This window comes from Aquarana catesbeiana, linkage group LG01 (assembly GCF_042186555.1).
Source record: "Aquarana catesbeiana isolate 2022-GZ linkage group LG01, ASM4218655v1, whole genome shotgun sequence".
In the NCBI taxonomy this organism is placed as follows: Eukaryota; Metazoa; Chordata; class Amphibia; order Anura; family Ranidae; genus Aquarana; species Aquarana catesbeiana.
The window spans coordinates 6,511,486-6,528,650 of NC_133324.1; the positions used below are offsets into that span (position 1 = coordinate 6,511,486).

Sequence of the window (17,165 nt, forward strand, 5' to 3'; positions counted from 1 at the left end):
ATACCATCCAATGTCCTTCTGATACTCAATAAAGTAACTTTTGCATCCTAATATGACTTGGGATTTTCTTGAGATTCATTCACAAAATAAACAACAAAACATTGACATCTATTGACTGGAATGGTACCAGCTGATTGGAGAAAAGCCAATGTAGCACCAATATTTAAAAAGGGCCCAAAAAACATCCCTGGGAATTACAGACCAGTCAGCCTAACATCAATAGTATGTAAACTCTTGGAGGGGATGATAAGGGACTATATACAAGATTTTAGTAATAAGAATGATATCATTAGCAGTAATCAGCATGGATTCATGAAGAATCGTTCTTGCCAAACCAATCTATTAACCTTCTATGAGGAGGTGAGTTGCCATCTAGATAAAGGAAGGCCCGTAGACGTGGTGTATCTGGATTTTGCAAAAGCATTTGACACAGTTCCCCATAAACGTTTACTGTACAAGATAAGGTCCGTTGGCATGGACCATAGGGTGAGTACATGGATTGAAAACTGGCTACAAGGGCGTGTTCAGAGGGTGGTGATAAATGGGGAGTACTCAGAATGGTCAGGGGTGGGTAGTGGGGTTCCCCAGGGTTCTGTGCTGGGACCAATCCTATTTAATTTGTTCATAAACGACCTGGAGGATGGGATAAACAGTTCCATCTCTGTATTTGCAGACGATACTAAGCTAAGCAGGGCAATAACTTCTCCGCAGGATGTGGAAATCTTGCAAAAAGACCTGAACAAATTAATGGGGTGGGCGACTACATGGCAAATGAGGTTCAATGTAGAAAAATGTAAAATAATGCATTTGGGTGGCAAAAATATGAATGCAATCTATACACTGGGGGGAGAACCTCTGGGGGAATCTAGGATGGAAAAGGACTTGGGGGTCCTAGTGGATGATAGGCTCAGCAATGGCATGCAATGCCAAGCTGCTGCTAATAAAGCAAACAGAATATTGGCATGCATTAAAAGGGGGATCAACTGCAGAGATAAAACGATAATTCTCCCGCTCTACAAGACTCTGGTCCGGCTGCACCTGGAGTATGCTGTCCAGTTCTGGGCACCAGTCCTCAGGAGGGATGTACTGGAAATGGAGCGAGTACAAAGAAGGGCAACAAAGCTAATAAAGGGTCTGGAGGATCTTAGTTATGAGGAAAGGTTGCGAGCACTGAACTTATTCTCTCTGGAGAAGAGACGCTTGAGAGGTGATATGATTTCAATGTATAAATACCGGACTGGTGACCCCACAATATATAAATACCGGACTGGTGACCCCACAATATATAAATACCGGACTGGTGACCCCACAATATATAAATACCGGACTGGTGACCCCACAATATACAAATACCGGACTGGTCACCCCACAATATATAAATACCGGACTGGTCACCCCACAATATATAAATACCGGACTGGTCACCCCACAATATATAAATACCGGACTGGTCACCCCACAATATATAAATACCGGACTGGTGACCCCACAATAGGGATAAAACTTTTTCGCAGAAGAGAGTTTAATAAGACTCGTGGCCACTCATTACAATTAGAAGAAAAGAGGTTTAACCTTAAACTACGTAGAGGGTTCTTTACTGTAAGAGCGGCAAGGATGTGGAATTCCCTTCCACAGGCGGTGGTCTCAGCGGGGAGCATTGATAGCTTCAAGAAACTATTAGATAATCACCTGAATGACCGCAATATACAGGGATATGTAATGTAATACTGACACATAATCACACACATAGGTTGGACTTGATGGACTTGTGTCTTTTTTTCAACCTCACCTACTATGTAACTATGTAACTATGTAACATATTAAACAAATTATATAAATGAAATGATTAAAACGTATAAAATCTTTACATTTCTTAAGGTGGTGACAGTTTGTGATTCTGTTCCATTCACAGTTTATCTCTCCCCAACTTCCACATTTTACTCCTGCACAGTGGTGGCTGGTGCTCCAAATTTTTGGAGGGGCGCAAACAAACTGAAAAACACTGAACCCCCCCTATCAATTGCAGCCTCACTGTGCCCATCAAATGCAGCCACTTGTTCCCATCATATGCAGCCACTTGTGCCCATCAAATGCAGCCATTGTGCCCATCAAACGCAACCACTTGTTCCCATCATATGCAGCCACTTGTGCCCATCAAATTCAGCCATTGTGCCCATCAAATGCAGCCATTGTGCCCATCAAATGCAGCCACTTGTGCCCATCATATGCAGCCACTCGTGCCCATCAAATGCAGCCACTTGTGCCCATCATATGCAGCCACTTGTGCCCATCAAATGCAGGCACTTGTGCCCATCATATGCAGCCACTTGTGCCCATCAAATGCAGCCACTTGTACCCATCATATGCAGCCACTTGTGCCCATCAAACACAGCCATTGTGCCCATCAAATGCAGCCACTGTGCCCATCATATGCAGCCACTTGCCCATCAAATGAAGCCACTTGTGCCCATTAAACGCAGCCATTGTGCCCATCAAATTCAGCCACTTGTGACAATCATATACAGCCACCTGTGCCCACCAAATGCAGCCACCTGTGCCCATCAAATGCCGCCACTTGTGCCAATCAAATGCAGCCACCTGTGCACATCAAATGCAGCTACTTTTGTCCATCAAATGCAGCCACTTGTGCCCATCAAATGCAGCCACTTGTGCCCATCAAATTCAGCCACTGTGCCCACCGACCCCCTCCACTTGTGGGGTTTGCAACTCTGGCTGTAACCCCCCCCACCCCCCCCACACATGGATCATGGCTCAGGCACCCCCGTCAGCAGATTGCGGTTCTGGCACCTGAGGGGGTGCCAGAGCTGTGATCCACGCATGCAGTGGGGTGGAGGGGATGCACCTCTCAGAGCGGCGGTGACCTCCGCTCCAGCACGAGTCTCCTCGCTCCTCTTCCTAAGCACGATGCATCCAATAGGGTGGCCTGGCGCTTTGGCGAATCAGGAAGCAGGTCTGATGTCCTGCCTCCTGATTGGCGGGGAGGAAGGTTAGTGTGAAAATAGCAAAACTTAATTTGCTATTGTCAGACAATTGGGGCAGAGAGTGCGCTCTGATCCCACCCTATTTTGAAGCCTATTAGAGCCTCGGGCTCTAATCAGGTGCCTCAAAATGTACCACCCCCGCCCACCCCCAATCCATGCGTCTGGCGTCCTGATAGGGGCCGGGCGCATGGATGGGGGGGCGGCGCCCGTTTGCCCACAGTGCACGGGCCGCCACTGCTCCTGCACCCCCAGCTACATCTCAGACCACCCCCATAACTCTCTTACCTCTGCACTAATCTCCCCCTCCGCAGCTCCCACTTTGCACAACATATCGTACAACTGCAGTAACAGACATCAAAATTCTCAACAGATTTTCTTCAACATCTCGGGGTTGGCCTGAATTTCAGTGATGAGCAGAACACCAGCTTCACTTTTAATGGCAACACACAGTTCCTTCTTATGTTCCTTTTCCTAGCTTGTGATATAATCAGCTTTGCTCTATTATGTGTGTACAGGTTCTGGAAGCTTCCATTGCCCAGTCAAGAATGTTTGTATTTAGCTTGGTGTCCAGGGGAAATTGTAAAAACAATTTTTACGCTGTGTCCACATGAACCTTACTTTGTATTCTGCAGATCTAGACTAGACCACCATGACAGCAATATTCAAACAGTAGGGCCCAGTGTCACAAAGGTCTAATTATACTTTAAGGTCCTCCTCACTTCTGTTCAATGCCTTGCAGTGTGTTATCACCCACTCATTAACCTTCATTATTTTACATGTCAATGTGCAATCAGGCTGCCCAGTCATTTTTACAGATCTTCCAACACACCACAACACACATAGCTTTATATAGGAACCTTTTTTCATCACAGCATAACACAAATCTTCAAATTTGTCCTTCGTTGTTAAAAAATGAAGGCCGTTCCTTTGGAAAAATTTAAATCCAGTTACTGTCGGTTTCATAAATTCTGACCTTTGTAATGAGGTCTTTAAAGATTTGTTGCAAAGATGTTTGCTGTTTCCATCATCTGTGTCCAAACCAAAGGTGCCAATATACAATTTCCTGGTGAAAAAGTAACTTGCCAGTGAAGCCCTGAAATCTTGGAAGGAGAGACCGGCTGAGATGAAGCAGAAATACATCTGGACTCTGGAGCCTCAGAGAACTTACCATTGAGGTAAAGACACTGGTACTCTGCAGTGAGATCCTCCCAGTGTTGCCTTACCTCGCCCAGGTCTGGCCCTCGTGAAGTCAACACCTGCAAGGCCATAACCAGATCAGTGTTTTACTCCACCTGGGACTCCAAAATGGTCAGAGTAAAGTAGGCAGTTATGTTCAAGAAGCCCTTCAAAGGCGGTAACAGCGCGTCCGACATTGATACTCACCTGAGGGTGTTCTTCACTTGCAACTGCATGGAACTTTGATTGATCGAACAGTGGACTCTGGTGGAAGCTCCATGTCCCGCTTATCCTCTGGCCTCTTTGGAGGTCCCTTGGATGGGACAAATGGGACAGCTCCATCCCCTACAACTGGGCACTCCTTGAAGCAAATGTTAGCAGGAATAAGCCTGACCTGTAGAAGCCAATGACTCTCTACAAGATGATCAATGACGAGGACACAGTGGAGTCTGTTCATGGCCTACCTCTAGCCACTTGCAAGGTGGTCTGGAGAAATGCTTCTTCAAAGAGACTCAACAACAGGCACAAAGATCTGTCATGGACAGCGATCCAAGTGGGGTTGTCACTACAGACTTTTATGCATGCCAGATAAAGACATTACCCCTTTGTATCATCCACAAAGAACCTACACTGCATGTTTTCTGGGGGTGATCATTTGTCCTGGACCTGATAAGGACCCAGGAACCAGAGCTCAAAATTTTTGTACTACAGACAACCATCGTGGTGCTGAATGGACTATTCTGTAGGATATTTAACCACTTAAGGACCGAGCCTCGTTTTGAGATTTTGGTGTTTACAAGTTTAAAACAGTTTTTTTTGCTAGAAAATTACTTAGAACCTCCAAACATTATATATTGATTTTTACCTATTTATACCTATTAATCTATTTATTATGATTTACCTTCAGTAATAAGAACTTACTCTGCCGTTGGATTTGACCTGGATGGGCTCGGCATTGGAGGAAAAGTCAAATTCACTCGGGACCACACGATGTGAAGATCTGGATGGAAGACAAACATGGCAGGTCATTGGGAAATGGTTGGGTGTCATGGTAACTCTGTTTTTTAAGCTCAACCTTATTCTCCGGATGGACAGTTGGATAAGTGTTTCTATATTTAGGATGGATCTGGTCTATAAACCAGAAGCTCTGGATGGATAGTTGGATAAATGGTTCTAAATTCAGAAGGTATCTGGTCTATAAACCAGGAACTCTGGATGGACAGTTGGATAAATGGTTCTATATTTAGGATGTATCTGGTCTATAGACCAGAGGCTCTGGATGGACAGTTGGATAAATGGTTCCATATTTAGGATGTATCGAGTCTATAAACCAGAGGCTCTGGATGGACAGTTGGATAAATGGTTCTATATTTAGGATGTATCCGGTCTATAAACCAGAGGATCTGGATGGACAGTTGGATAAATGGTTCTATATTTAGGATGTATCCAGTCTATAAACCAGAGGCTCTGGATGGACAGTTGGATAAATAGCTCTATATTTAGAAGGTATCTGGTCTATAAACCAGAAGCTCTGGATGGACAGTGGGATAAATGGTTCTATATTTAGGATGTTTCTGGTCTATACACCAGAGGCTCTGGATGGACAGTTGGATAAATGGTTCCATATTTAGGATGAATCTGGTCTATAAACTAGAGGCTCTGGATGGAAAGATGACAAGTGAAGCATTGGAATGAACACTGACTTTGTAGTACAATATTATCACATAAGACTCACCAGACTGGGCAGTGGGAAGCAGGCTTGTTATTAGGACAGTTTTAGACCTCCTTATCAGAAAACCTTTAGCAAATCCAGATATTCCATCAACTTAGGTTGGAGGAAAAGATATGAGGAAACAGGTGTTACAGGAGAACGTCACCTACCAAGGCTCTCGCTGAGCGATGAAATCTATAATTTGTCCATGTGTCAGAGTACGTCATTCACTCCATATTACCTAAAGAGTGGATTTCATTTATGACATGGAACATCTCCAAAATCGATGAATATTGTGGTTCTACAAAACAGAATTTTCACCACTAAACACACACACAGGTCTTGGATTCCAAGATCTCAGCAGAGCATCTCACATTCTAAGGACTCTATAATAACCAATTCTTTTTTAGTTGAACCAAAATCCCTCATGGGCCATGGACTCCCCCTCACACTTCTCACCTTCTTGTAGAAGAATTTCCAGCATGCAACATAACAAAGGGAAATAATAGCACAAACCAGCATTTACTTGACTAAAACTCTAAGATTAAACCAAGATATAGAGGTTTAAGCTGTCTAGATGTAACCTGCTGAACGTTAATGGAGTTTCATTAATCTAATGCCAATTTGGGCCATTATCTGTCTTTGTTTTGTTGTAGACTTTGCAGTGAGTAGCTGGTGAGGTGTGACGGGCAAGCATGGACCCACCTGAGCTCATGAATAGTGTATTTGTACATATTACAAGATGTTCCAGACCTAGGTGTCATTAGTCCCAGGGACCTAGGTCACCTTTCTCTGAGTTTGGCTGGACCTCAGAGCGAGTCTCTCATTCCGATTGTTCGAGAGACATATTCCGTTGTATGCCAGGAGTACTTACAGGGTGATCTCCAGCACGACAGTGCCTGCATAGTTCTGGTGTAACATCACTCAGCAGAGATAATGGAGATGGGAGACAGCAGTGCAGGACATGTGAAGCTTTTACTGATCACTAATAAATGAAGCTACTGACTACTAACTACAAATGTTATTGGGCCACCAATATGTAGGTAGCAATCTCTACTGACCACCAACATGTAGGGGGCAAACTCCACTGGCCACCAATATGTAGGGTCAATCTATCACTGACCATTGACATGTAAGGGGCAATCTCTAATGACCAGCAGTATGTAGGGGTCACTGGCCACAAATATTTAGGGGGCATTCTCCACTGGCTATCAACATGTAGGGGACAATTTTCGCTCGCCACCAGAATGTAGAGGGCAATCACCACTGACCACTATTGACATTCATATGTTCACGCTATCGTTCAATTTGTTCTTTTTTTATGTAGGATAATATATATTGTGCAGGATGCAAGGGGTTGGTCCTGAATGGGAGATACATTTTGGAGTACTAAGGGATTCTCACCCATGGTGGACGATGGGTTCTGAGGAAGTCCACTCGGAGAGGAAAGGACTAGCTTACATTTCCCTCAAATTGGGTAAGTCCTTATTTAATACCTGGAATTTGGAGGCTCAGAGATACTTTTCGGTAGGAAAGAGTTTCCAAAGCCTGATTGCAGGGACTTAGCCCCAAAAAGGTTAACCTGCCATCAGAAGAGGCCTGAAAAGGAACATGAAGGGGTCAGCACCTGTCTGTGAGGTGGAGTGGAGAAGCTCACAGCAGTGAGGAAGTGTAGACTGTCTTGTTATCAAGTCATTGTTTGTTAAGCTCCCGAGACTTTTCCCGTACGCTGAAAAAAATGGGAACCCCAAACCCTGGTGTAGGACTGGTATAGCGGAGGTGAGCCATAGTGTTGTTTTTCAAAAACTTTCAGAATTATGAACTGCTTGTGTTTACTTTTGTTGACAAAAGCTGTTTTGTTTGAGTGAACTTTTAAAATAATAAAGAGTGTATTACTTTTACAAGTGGCTCCATATATTACAATATATATATACGCATTTAAACACCTTCCATAAGTGTGCATTTAGCTGGTTGTCAATTAAGGGTCCATTAACAAAGCAAAGCAGTGTGCTGCAGCTCATGCATTATTCTGTGTGTGGAAGCATGTTTTTACATACAGTATTTGCCAAATTATTCAGCCCAAAGCTCAAAAAATAGGTGCCATCTCCATGTTGAATATTAGAGTTCTATTCAACAAATGCTGGCTTGTACCATTATGTAAAAACAAGTGATAAAAAATATATAGCGCTAATAATAATGAACCAGTCAAAGGTAATATTCACTGAAACAAAAACGTGAGTGTGACTATTATAGCACAATAAACTGATGAAGTTCAATAGTATCCCAATGGGTGAAAATGAAATGATGATACCATAATGGCAAGTGTATAGAGTGAGTCCAACCAGAGTAGAGAATCTTCACATCTGTGTGTCAATGGTAATACGATCTTGAATGAAAAACTGATGAAATATGCTTACCAGAAATGGTGGATTCGGATGCCGGTGACACCAAATTGAACAGGCTCAGAGATCCACACTGGACATGGTGGGTCATGAAACCCCGGATCTCCAGGGGAATCTTCCCTCTGCTATCCTGGTCACTACTGCCAATCCAAAACGCCAAGTGGAAGTCCCAGCCACATGGAGGTCTCAGAGGAAAGGATGGTTCTCAAAAAAACATATATGGAAGCGCCAATAGTGCAGATCAAAAGGTGTTTTATTGGATGACACCAATAGTCAAAAACAGTTTAAAATAGCGTGATCACATAAAAGCTTTAAAATCAAGTGTAGGGAAGAGTGTAGCTCTCCCCACACGTTTCGTCCAATTGGACTTCATTAGGGGCATTTTATCACATGTTTTTGAATAATTGTCGTATTCGTATGTAGCTGCTTTTCTCTTACGTTTTGGGTTAGTGCAGTGTTATATATATATTTTGTACCATTATGTCCCTTTCTTCTATTGTGTCCTGAAGCTTCTTCTAGAAAGGTGGGTTCCCCACATTTGCTGAGCCGAAGTGGAGGGGAGAATCCCATGGTCTATGACAGATTTTGACCTAACTGATATGGGGTCCTTAGGAGACATGTGGGGAGCATTGGGGAGAACTTAGAATCCAACATATGTGTATTTTTAGTGGTGAAAACTTTACATTTTGGGAACAAAATATTCATTGATTTTTTGAGATGTTCCTCATCATAAATAAAATTCACTCTTTAGGTAATGTGGAGTAAATGACGTACTCTGATACATGGACTAATTATAGATTCCATCACTCAGCGAGAGTCTGGATAAGTGACGTTCTCCTATAACACCTGTTTCTTCATATCTTTTCCTCCAGCCCACGTCAGTGGAATATACGCAATTGCTAAAGGTTTCCTGATAAGGAGGTCTAAAATTGTCCTAATAACAAGCCTGGAGCTCTCCCCTGATTGGCCGGCTGAGCGTATATAAGCTGAACAGACCTTACAATCGTCCTCTTACTCAAGAATATCAGAAAATGACAACACTGTGGGTCCTGTCCTGCCTGGTCCTGCTCAGCGGAGCCTATGGTGAGTACATGTACTGGATGTTTGTGGCACATTGTGATATATCTAATTTATATCAGTTTTTTGCACATACATATGAAATTTTCTAGACACATACATTCATAGAGCGTATGTAAAATAAAGTACATTGATCTGATTATATGGGCGGCTTTTGGTAATCTCCATCTTATCGCCTAGCCCTGAAAATTTTGTTACTTTTTTGAATAGATAAAAACAAGTACAAATATAAAAAAAAAATGAAAATCTGCCTTATTGAAGACCATATGTAGACAAAGTGCAAAGACAATAAAAAGAGACTAAGGCTAGGTTTCCACTAGTGCGACTTTTCATGCGATTTGGGACTGAAAAGTCGCATGACAAGTCGTACCCCATGATTTCCAAAGGGTACCGTTCATATCTGTGCGGCTTCAAGTCGTAGCGACTTCAGAGTAGTCCCTGTACTACTTTGGTCCCGCTTTGATGCGACTTGAGATCCATAGACCTCAAGAATTCACAGGCACTGCTTCAAGTCGCGGCAAAAAATCGCGGTAAAGCCACGGCAAAAACGCACAACTTTGGGGGCGCAATAGTGGAAACATAGCCCTAATGACCATACATATTTTGTGTTGTATTATATGGTGCTGTGTAACAATGTATTACTGGCAGTTATAATAAGAATTTGTATTTCTCAGGTTGCGGTGTTCCCGCCATCAGGCCTCTTATCTCTGGCTACGCCAGGGTTGTGAACGGTGAAAACGCCGTCTCTGGTTCTTGGCCATGGCAGGTGTCTCTTCAGGTACGATCGTTTCTTACCACATTTTTATTTTAAATCATAACATTTCTGGGTTTAATGTCATCTCTAGAGGTCAGTCACCATAGAATGCCATCCATTGTGTACAAACACGTGCCCCCCCCCCCACCCCTCAGATCTAGGATTTTCTGTGGACACAATTTAGAATTTTGCTGAATGAACCTTCTACTTGTCAATTTGAAATTTGAAAGATTTGACAGAACACAGGCCTCTTGGAAAAGGAAAGTGAGAGAAGCCAGGGGGTAGGGCACAACCATCTTCGAGAAGCAAAAGGCGAAGATTAAGTGATAAAGATGTGTCCCACCAAAAAACATTATGGAGGAGAAAATTGTATTGAAAAGGCTCTATCAGCCGATCAGCAGGTGAGGGGGAAGGCAGATGCCAGCCAAACATCATAGGGGGAGGGTATGCCGAAGGTCCCCCCTTCTATTCCCAAGAGCAAAACCTCTCCAAAATGGACCTATATTTCAAAAGAAAGAAGTCTACAATCTTGCTGGCATGGATAAATAATAGCAATAGAAGGGCTGAAGGTGCTGTTTTTGGTTTCTTCCAGTGTTATTATTATTATTATACAGGATTTATTTAGCGCCAATAGTTTACATAGCGCTTTACAACTTGAGGGTAGACAGTACAAATACAATACACTTTAATACAGTGGGAATCAGAGGGCCCTGCTCCTTAGAGCTTACAATCTAAGAGGGAAGGTCAAGAGATACAAGAGTTAATAACTGTGGGGTGATGTGCTGATTGAGAGGATAAATGTACAGTTGTTAGGTGGGGGCCGGATAGGCTTCTCTAAAAAGAGATGAGTTTTCAGGGATCGTCTGAAAGTGGATAAAGTAGGAGAAAATCGGACGGATTGGGGTAGAGCATTCCAGAGGATGGGAGAGGCTCTGGAGAAGTCCTGAAGGCGAGCATGGGATGAGGTGACAAGGGAGTTTGAGAGCAGGAGGCCTTAGGAGGAGCGAAGAGAACGATTAGGTTGGTATTTTGAGACTAGGTTAGAGATGTAGCTGGGGGCATGTCTGACTGGCAATTATTCTGACACTAAACGTTGGTTGCCCGCCTCTGTAACTATCACATTGTTCACTTTTCCATGTGGAGGGGGGCATCTTCATGGGGTAGGTGAAGTGATCTGTATATAAAGCAATGACCTCATGACTCTTCTTCTACAGAACAGCACTGGATTCCACTACTGTGGTGGCTCCATCATCAACGATCTCTGGGTTGTCACCGCTGCCCACTGCCCAGTCAGGTAAGTCTCAAATGATAATATGCTACTACAAGGTCAGCATTCACTGGTCATCTGCTTATCAAGAGCTCTAGTTTATAGACCACATGCATCGCAAATAAAGAGCCAATTATCCAACTGTCCATACAGAGCCTCTGGTTTATAGACCAGATACATCCTAAATATAGAGCCATTTATCCAACTGCCCATCCAGAGCCTCTGGTTTATAGACCGGATACATCCTAAATATAGAACCATTTATCCAACTGTCCATCCAGAGCCTCTGGTTTATAGACCAGATACATCCTAAATATAGAGCCATTTATCCAACTGTCCATCCAGAGCCTCTGGTTTATAGACCGGATACATCCTAAATATAGAACCATTTATCCAACTGTCCATCCAGAGCCTCTGGTTTATAGACCAGATACATCCTAAATATAGAGCCATTTATCCAACTGTCCATCCAGAGCCTCTGGTTTATAGACCTGATACATCTTAAATATAGAACCATTTATCCAACTGTCCATTCAGAGCCTCTGGTTTATAGATCAGATACAATATAGAGCCATATATCCAATTCACAACTGACTGTTATCTTTCCTGTTTTCAAAATGTAGAAGGTAGGGGTTGTAGAAAGTAGAGAGATGTAGATAGTATGGGCTGTATAGTTTTGGACCCTTGACTAAAGTACTGTGTAGAAATGACCTTTCACTGCCGGACGTGTAAAATGTTCCCCATGTATGGAGAGAATGAGGTTGAGTCTGAAAACCATAGTCACGACACCCAACTGTTTACCAATGACCTGCCATGTTTCTCTTCCATCCAGATCTTCCCACCGCGTGGTCCTGGGTGAATTCGACCATTCCTCCAATGCTGAGCCCATACAAGTCAAGTCCGTTGGCAGAGTAAGTTCTTATTACTAAAGGAGAACTCTAGTTTTTTATGGGTTTTAGATGTGAGAAGGTCATCAACGTGTCTTCTAAGCTTTCTTCCTATGTAGAGATTATAGTGATATACGTATGGGTGGGCAGACTTATTTCTTATTACATTTAAAGGCTGTATTCCTGCATGGTCATGGTACAAATATTGGGACTTGCAATATTGACAAGTCTAACATGGGAGAATTTTTTTAAATGACCATTTTTAGAAAACAATGAACAAATAAATACATAAGTTAAATTTAATTAAAAAGACCCGAGTAGGGAAAACAGAATTTTTGCATGTACTGGGGTCCTCTGATTTGCCAAAAGAGGGGTCATCTAGACACAAGTTGTGCGCTCCGAGACTAAAAGCGGCCTTATAAATGGGGCTTTGTTTGCTCCTGAGTCCCGAAAACCATTAAAGCTGGCCTTCTCTTCAGTTTTTACTGAAATTGGTTACTCTAAATTTCACCGAGCATTGTGAGTTTCTCCCAATGTGCATTAGATGCTGCAGCAAGTGGGATAGAGCCCGCCCTTTTTCCTGGCTGGAGGACGTCCATCATCATCTAACCCAGGAGTAGGAAACTGTGGATCTCTAGTTGTAGTAAAACTACAAATCCCATCATGCCTCAGCCTCTGGTAGTCAGAGTACCGCAATGCTTCATGGGATTTAAAGTTTCACCAAAGCTGGAGTGCTGAGATTGCCTACCCCTGTGCTCTTTTATTTTTTTTAAAGCAGTGGTGTGGCCAAAGTAACTGCTTACTGTAAATTGTTGGCTAGCTGAGATTCCTCCGATTTACAAGTGACATGGTGTTTTGGCACTTCCATCACTTTATTAGACCTGGGACTTTTTTCAGCTTCCCTCAACTTAAAATGACATATGATGGCGGTTTAAGGTGGAGACAACTCTCAGTATAATGTAATAGGAGAAAAAAATACGAAAAGTAAGAAGAACAAACTACAAACTGAGAAGATACAGAGGGACATTTATTACAAGCTCTGTAGTAGATTCTGATTTAAAATCAATAAAAACATTAATCCTTACTATGACTTTTCTCAGTTCTTCAGTCACCCCCAGTACAACGCCCAGACTGATGTCAATGACATCGCCCTGATCAAGCTTTCCAGTCCCGCCACCCTCAATGACCGCGTGTCCCCCGTGTGTCTTGCTGCTTCCTCTGATGTCTTCAATGGAGGGGAAAGATGCGTCACCACCGGATGGGGATACACCAATGCTGCCAGTAAGAGAATTAGACGTTCTTCAAAAATGTAAAGCTTTAACTGATTAACTCTTGGGCATACAAATGTGGTCTTCTACAGAGGGCTGTACATAAAGATATCTAGAGCTTATATACATTAGTAGCTGTCTGTCTTTTATGTTAATCCTTCTTCTCCCTTTCTATCTCAGCATTGGCCTCTCCAGATAAACTCCAGCAGGTGTCTCTTCCTCTTCTGACCAACACTCAGTGCCAGAGATACTTTGGAAGCAAAATTCAAGCCTCCATGATCTGCGCTGGTGCCTCTGGTGCCTCCTCTTGCATGGTACGATAATTTTCAGATTTTCTTTTGACCAGTATTAGCTTTTTTTTTTTTTTTTTTTAGCCAACTTTTTAAACAGAGCTATAGCTTTTGGATCCAAACATCTCTAAGTTTGGTCACTTCGTATGGGGCAGAACAGCTTATGTAGCCTAACCTTCATTAATTTGTTAATGAATTTTTGTTTGAAAATATACAGTTGTTAGGTGAGGGCAGGATAGGCTTCTCTGAAGAGGAGGGTTTTCAGGGATCATCTAAAAGCTAACAGAGTAGGAGATAGACAGACAGATTAGGGGTAAGGTGTTCCATAGGATGGGAGAGGCTCTGGAAAAGTCCTGGAGGCGAGCATGGGAGGAGGTGACGAGGGAGCTAGAGAGCAGGAGGTCCTGGGAGGAACGAAGAGAACGGTTAGGTTGGTATTTTGAGACTAGGCTAGTGGTGTAGCTGGGGGCCGAGTTGTGGATGGCTTTGTAAGTTGTTGTTAGTATTTTGAATTTAATTTGTTGGGTGAGTGGAAGGTGACGGAGGGATTGACAGAGAGGAGTAGCAGGCATGGAGCCGTTGGTAAGGTGGATGAGTTTGGCAGCAGCATTCATGATGGACTGAAGGGGGGGTAGCTTATTTAAAGGTCAGCCAATGAGAAGGGAGTTGCAGTAGTCAAGGTGAAAGATGACTAGGGAGTGAATTAAGAACTTTGCGGTGTCAGTGGTTAGAAAGGGGTGTATTTTGGAGATGTTGCAGAGGTTGAGGCGGCACATACATTCATCACAATGAGAACTCCTCCATCATTTCTGTTTTTGTTCCTTTTCAGGGGGACTCTGGTGGACCCCTTGTGTGCCAGAGAAACGGAGCCTGGACCCTGACCGGTATTGTGTCCTTTGGACTCGGCACCTGCTCTCCATATTTTCCCGGAGTCTACGCCCGCGTCTCCTCCCTCACATCCTGGGTGGACCAGACTGTTGCCGCCAACTAAATGTCATCCATTGTCCTTCTGATACTCAATAAAGTAACTTTTATATTAATATATGTCTGTGGGGTTTTCTTTCGGATTCATACATTCACAAAATAAACAAGAAAACATAATAAACAAATCATATAAATTAGATGTGTAAAAGGTTTCATATCTATTTCTTGAGGTGGTGACAATTTGTGAGTCTTCTCTTCTGTTCCATTCACAGCTTGTCTCTTCCCCACTTCCACATTTTACTTCTGCACCCCATCTACATCTCAGCCCATCCCCCCACAACTCTCTTGCTTCTGCACTAATTTCCCCCTCCACAGCTCTCATTTTGCACAACCTGACAGCCCCGGCTCTCATCTCTGAAATAATCCTCCCCTCTTCTCAGTTCCTCAGTTCTCACCTCTGCACAAATCCCCCCAGCTATTACCCCCCACAACCTGCTGTCAGGTCACCTGAGTCCAGGTGACAGGTGCACTCCGCAGGAGTCAGGAGTGCACCGCTAAGGTAGTGGACCCTGGGGCTGACTGCTGCGGATTGAACTCTGGGAGGTTCATGAAGCAGGTCTACTGGAGCACCAACAGAGATCCCACTGGGAGCTAGAGCATAGATTCCCCAGGGCGTGGAGTCTAAGAGCCAGCAGGTGTTCACCAGAGCCTCTAGTGGTGAGGATGGACTGCGCTGCAGTCTGACTCCAGGTCGCGGCCCCCCAGGGTATCACTCATGCTCACGGGAGACTACAGGACAAAGAGGAAGGAAGCAGCAGGCTGGAACAACAAGGATAGTAAATGGATAAGCCAAAGTTCAGGGCAACTAGTAGACAAGGATAAACATAGAACAAGCCAAAGGTCAGGGTCACAAGCAGACAGGGATAGTCCAGAACAGGCCAAGATCGGTAACTGGAATCAGACTTAGGAGACACAGCAAGTTGCACATGAAAGCTAAACACACAATGGTTGATCAGCCAGGTTGGCTTGCAATCCCCAGGTTAATATAGTGTTCCTAATTAGGGATGAGCTTCGAGTTCGAGTCAAACTCATGTTCCACTCGAGCATCAGCTGTTCACCAGTTCGCCGAACAGCGAACAATTTAGGGTGTTCGTGGCAAATTCGAAAGCCCCTTTAAAAGTCTATGGGAGAAATCAAAAGTGCTAATTTTAAAGGCTTATATGCATGGTATTGTCATAAAAAGTGTTTGGGGACCTGGGTCCTGCCCCAGGGGACATGTATCAATGCAAAAAAAAGTTTTAAAAACGGCCGTTTTTTTCGGGAGCAGTGATTTTAATAATGCTTAAAGTGAAACAATAAAAGTGTAATATTCCTTTAAATTTTGTACCTGGGGGGTGTCTATAGTACGCCTGTAAAGGGGGCGCATGTTTCCCGTGTTTAGGACAGTCTGACAGCAAAATGACATTTCAAAGGAAAAAAAGTCATTTATAACTACTCGCGGCTATTAATGAATTGCCGGTCCGACAATACACATAAAAATTCATTGATAAAAATGGCATGGGAATTCCCCACAGGGGAACCCCGAACCAAAATTTAAAAAAAAAACGGCGTGGGGGTCCCCCTAAATTCCATACCAGGCCCTTCAGGTCTGGTATGGATATTAAGGGGAACCCCGAACCAAAATGTAAACAAAAAAATGGCGTGGGGGTCCCCCTCAGAATCCATACCAGACCCTTCAGGTCTGGTGTGGATTTTTAAGGGGAATCCCGCGCCAAAATTTAAAAAAAAATGGCGTGGGGTCCCCTCAAAATCTATACCAGACCCTTGAGGTCTAATATGGATTTAAGGGGAACCCCGCGCCAAAATTAAAAAAAAAATGGCGTGGGGTCCCCCCAAAAATCCATACCAGACCCTTATCCAAGCACGCAACCTGGCAGGCCACAGGAAAAGAGGTGGGGATGAGAGAGCGCCCCCCTGAACCATACCAGGCCACATACCCTCAACATTGGGAGGGTGCTTTGGGGTCCCCCCCAAAGCACCATGTCCCCATGTTGATGGGGACAAGGGCCTCATCCCCACAACCTTTGCCCCGTGGTTGTGGGGTCTCTGGGCGGGGGGCTTATCGGAATCTGGAAGCTCCCTTTAACAAGGGGACCCCAGATCTCGCCCCCCATGTGAAATGGTAAGGGGGTACAAAATTACCCCTACCATTTCACAAAAAACTGTCAAAAATGTTAAAAATGACAAGCGACAGTTTTTGACAATTCTTTTATTTAAAGTCTTCTTCTTTCCATGTATATATATATATATATATATATATATATAGGGAAATATCAAATATGATAATAAATAAATTATGTGAAATTATATATACATAGTACACACAGTAAGCTTTAGGAGGAAATAA

At 43.5% G+C, this 17,165-nt stretch overlaps 1 protein-coding gene across 1 annotated transcript; it reads left to right on the forward strand.

The window, feature by feature from the left end:
• The first annotated feature begins 9,322 nt into the window (after positions 1-9,322).
• LOC141124154 (chymotrypsin A-like) lies at positions 9,323-14,825 on the forward strand. Its single transcript, XM_073612228.1, has 7 exons — positions 9,323-9,374; positions 10,043-10,146; positions 11,337-11,416; positions 12,222-12,300; positions 13,377-13,557; positions 13,725-13,858; positions 14,664-14,825. The coding sequence occupies exons 1-7, from the start codon at positions 9,323-9,325 to the stop codon at positions 14,823-14,825; spliced, it is 792 nt and encodes a 263-aa protein (XP_073468329.1).
• The last annotated feature ends 2,340 nt before the right edge of the window (positions 14,826-17,165 follow it).

Bases quoted from the DNA above. Each gene is read 5' to 3' on its own strand.
- LOC141124154 (XM_073612228.1), top strand. From the start codon at position 9,323: ATGACAACACTGTGGGTCCTGTCCTGCCTGGTCCTGCTCAGCGGAGCC. The intron at 10,147-11,336 runs GTACGATCGTTT...CTTCTTCTACAG, and splicing joins CATGGCAGGTGTCTCTTCAG to AACAGCACTGGATTCCACTA. The intron at 13,859-14,663 runs GTACGATAATTT...GTTCCTTTTCAG, and splicing joins CTGGTGCCTCCTCTTGCATG to GGGGACTCTGGTGGACCCCT.